The sequence below is a fragment of the Perkinsus marinus genome, assembly GCF_000006405.1.
Source record: "Perkinsus marinus ATCC 50983 genomic scaffold scf_1104296971248, whole genome shotgun sequence".
In the NCBI taxonomy this organism is placed as follows: domain Eukaryota; phylum Perkinsozoa; order Perkinsida; family Perkinsidae; genus Perkinsus; species Perkinsus marinus.
This window is the reverse complement of record NW_003202143.1, coordinates 5,450-9,239: the sequence shown is the minus strand read 5'-3', so window position 1 is coordinate 9,239 and position 3,790 is coordinate 5,450. Positions and strand designations below refer to the sequence as shown.

Sequence of the window (3,790 nt, the reverse complement as noted above, 5' to 3'; positions counted from 1 at the left end):
GATGGTCATCATGGCATTAAAGAAAACAGCCTCCGCAGTCGTTGCGTTTCTCGCGCGCCACGAAATTCGATGATATAATAATACCTGCCAAACATACTTCGTGAGATAGATGAAGTGGGGCGGCTATGCCACGCCAAAATATGTATTAATATACGGAACCGCAGATCGATAACGTGGGGCGGCTATGCCACTCCAAGATATGCATTAATATAAGCAACCTCGGATGCGCGCAAGATACGTGATTTATTTTCGTAGCACGCCCGAAAAGAACACCATGGCAAGATCGGGATGGCATAGCGGCCCCTCGAACAGAGATAGTCTCACTGATTCAGCGCAGTAAGATCGGGATGGCATAGCTGCCCCTGGAACAGAGATAGTCTCACTGATTCAGCGCAGTAAGATCGAAATGGCATAGCGGCCCCTCGAACAGAGATAGTCTCACTGATTCAGCGCAGTAAGATCGGGATGGCATAGCTGCCCCTCGAACAGAGATAGTCTCACTGACTCAGCGCAGTAAGATCGGGATGGCATAGCTGCCCCTCGAACAGAGATAGTCTCAATAATTCAGCGCAGTAAGATCGAAATGGCATAGCGGCCCCTCGAACAGAGATAGTCTCACTGATTCAGCGCAGTAAGATCGGGATGGCATAGCTGCCCCTCGAGCAGAGATAGTCTCACTGATTCAGCGCAGTAAGATCGAAATGGCATAGCGGCCCCTCCAGGTCTCACCAGGCAAGGAGTCTCTGTTCATTGAACTCAAGAGAGCATTGCTGACGAATAAGTGACTTCCGATGGGTCCAGGAGGCGGCAGTGTCCAATCGAAGGGCGCCAGGTGACGTCGTTGAAGATCTGCTGGTATGCCTGTAGTGTACCTACAACCCCTTGCAATATCTTCTCTCCCTCCCCTCTTCTACCAGTTGCTAGGGAACTCGGGGGCTGCCGCGGTTCCTTCGGAGTGATTGATCTCCTGATTAGCAGCTGCGGCTGCTAGAGCTGACTTGTCTACGGCTGTCGCCAAGTGTTGTGACATCACCAGACCACGGAGCGCTGCCAGCCTACAATGCCTCTGAGCAGCAGAAACAGCTAGAGATTTTACCATAGAGAGACCGGTCAAGATGGCTCGATCAGAAGCTCACAGATATGCTATACAACTCTCTATTGTACCCTCATACTCCGAACAAAGCCCCACATGAACCTACCACTGCCTTGTCGAGTGCTGCTGCCGCCGATACCCCCAGACTCTCCAGCTCCTCCGGTCGGACATCCCATCGTCTGATGTGACGGGGGGTATGAGTTCTATCCACATGCAATGCATGATTATGATTGTGCTCAGAGAGGAGAGGAGTTAGCTTTATTGGCTTCAATCGAGGCATCTCCGGTAGGATAGGCCACGACAGAGCTGGTGGATGTATAAACACTTTTGCTGGAGAGAAGAACGCTGTAGGGGTACCGTCCAGTAATCTGTCTAGATATATCATCTGTTGGGCATTATTCACGCTTTATTGGCAAACGCCTATCGAGACAAATTCACTACTGTGTGACGCAATTCACTCTCGTGGAGGACTATCATTGTAATATGACCACGACAGCGGTCATCAACTATTCCATGAGAACTAATGAGAGAGGTCATTCTAGCATCGCAGTAGCAGTATGTGGGTTACAGTATCAACAACCCCGACAGACGTCCACATTCGGACTAGAGACAAGCAATAAGGAAAGAAAGCAAGTGTTCAACAGCAATGGTGTTGTCACCATCCACCGCAACGACCAAACAGCATCGATAACAGACCATTCGTATCGAATAATAAAAAGTTGAGGAGTTGATTATGATGATGATGATAGAATAGACGACTCATGTCCAAGTAGTGTGGAAACCATCGACATGGCTCCTCTATTCGACTACCTACTCTACTACTACGGGTTGTCTCAGACTCCCCCATTGCGTCAAAATGTCTACTAACGGCTACAGGAAAAACTATAACGACTCTGTGGTCGCACGAACGGCAAGGATGACGACTAACTCACTACAGGATATCCTGGTTCATATGTAACCTCTATCGACCCACTATAGAGGGAGGATCGACCTCTGTCATGAGCAGCAACCCATTACGAGGGCTGCTGCCACCCGCAGTACCTTCAGTTGATGATGAAGAAGAAGCTAGCCTATACCGTCGAAGACGTCTAGCAAGGGTCTCCACTTGAGCACTTGAATCCACAGGACATTCAGGTTTATCTCCTCCTCTATACTCTAAAGTCATCTCGAAAAGCAGTGAGTTCCATTCAGGACTCACACCTAAGATGCAAACCTTGCCGCCAGGTGTAACACAAGCAATACCCTCCGCACTTCTACACCATCGACTAGGCATAACGCTCGTGAATTGCTCAGACAGCCGAGTACAATTGTCAACCAACCTGTATCCTGTAACCTCGCCATTCGCACAGGAAAACTGCAGTAGTATTTCATGACAGCCACCGAGCCAACACAAACGGCTGGAGCCATCAAGCTGAGCCACCAACGTGTGACCAACGTATACTTTCCCACCAAAACAGTGACGCATTATGGAGTACCCAGAGTTGGTCTTGATTCTATGTAAGCCTACGACAGGCTCTGCTTGGCCGTTCACAACAGGGAGCATCGGATAACAGTTGAATGCAGTTCTGAGCGGCAAAACATATTCCTCTTCTACGGGTTGACGTCGCAATAAGGATACCATACGATCGTCAGCCAAGTAAAGACGCCCTGCCTCCCCAGCTTGAAGGGTCGTTACTCTATCCCAGTTAATCTTATACTCCCACGGTTGAGCCGCTACAGTAGGCAAGACCTTACACCAGGTAACAGCCCCTGACTCCAACTCATAACGAAATACACCACCACGGTACTCTCTTCGAACATAGTAGATGAAGCCATCAGCAGACATAGTTAGGGTGTTCACAATGAGATCCTTTACGTCGAACAAATCTATCGCAACTCCTCCTAAGGGTTCCACAGGACCATTCATACCAACAAACTTTCTCTCTTCGTGTTGTGCTGGGCAAAAAGGCGTTATCATACTCAGTAGCCGCACCCTCGTAACGTTGCCTTCTCTCAGCTCAGCATACACCACTTGATCACATTGATAATCATCCGAATGCTTAGCAAGAACTATATTATATTCGCCCATGTCCGACATAACCACATGCAGGTCAGTGAAGCCCAGAGCTCTTTTGAGACTGCAGAACTTGTAAACGTCCGAGACCACCGAATGACTGCGTCCCACTAGCTTCTTATCTAAAGCAGCGAGCTCCATAGAGAGCTTCCGGCGACAGGCTGTTGTCGGCTTCACTGGCAACACCGTCTCCTCCTTATCGTGGGGGGCAAGTGTGATGACGTTGGAAAAGTTTGAAGCACGTTCGGGGGTAGCTATAGATACACTCATAGAGTAGTTGGCTATGATGATGATAAAATAAACTGAACAAGAATCAGCAGCAGCAAAACACCACATTTATCATTGACGACGACGCGGCAAACTCATTTACTTTAGCGCTCGCCCAAAAATAAATAACATTGTGAACTCCACACACAGTCAAGACACAAAAACGAAAGAGATATTCATTTGAAGCGTTCCCGAAGGCTCCGCTTATGGCCGGTCTTGGTCGTCCTCGTCTCCGTGGACCTTTCTTCAGCACGCATGAGAGCGTCCAGCACTGAAATCGTACCGCCCTTCCTCGTCCTAACCGCCACCCTAGAGGCTTCTGATGATGACGATGGGCAACTACTATTAAATCCAGACCGTGATAAACGACGTCGCTG

The 3,790-nt window shown here is 48.9% G+C and overlaps 2 protein-coding genes across 2 annotated transcripts in view; both read right to left on the bottom strand.

Annotated features, from left to right (window-relative positions):
• Positions 1–1,589: 1,589 nt before the first annotated feature.
• Pmar_PMAR020366 (hypothetical protein) lies at positions 1,590–3,416 on the bottom strand (the record flags this gene model as incomplete). Its single annotated transcript, XM_002766982.1, has 1 exon — positions 1,590–3,416. The coding sequence occupies one exon, from the start codon at positions 3,414–3,416 to the stop codon at positions 2,055–2,057; it is 1,362 nt and encodes a 453-aa protein (XP_002767028.1). The 3' UTR covers positions 1,590–2,054.
• A 173-nt stretch (positions 3,417–3,589) lies between these two features.
• Positions 3,590–3,790, bottom strand: part of Pmar_PMAR020365 (hypothetical protein) — a gene marked incomplete at both ends in the record, with an annotated part of 2,684 nt that continues 2,483 nt past the window's right edge. The window contains one exon of the mRNA XM_002766981.1: positions 3,590–3,710. Within this exon, the coding sequence (XP_002767027.1) occupies positions 3,590–3,710 (121 nt within the window). The remainder of the gene's footprint in view (positions 3,711–3,790) is intronic.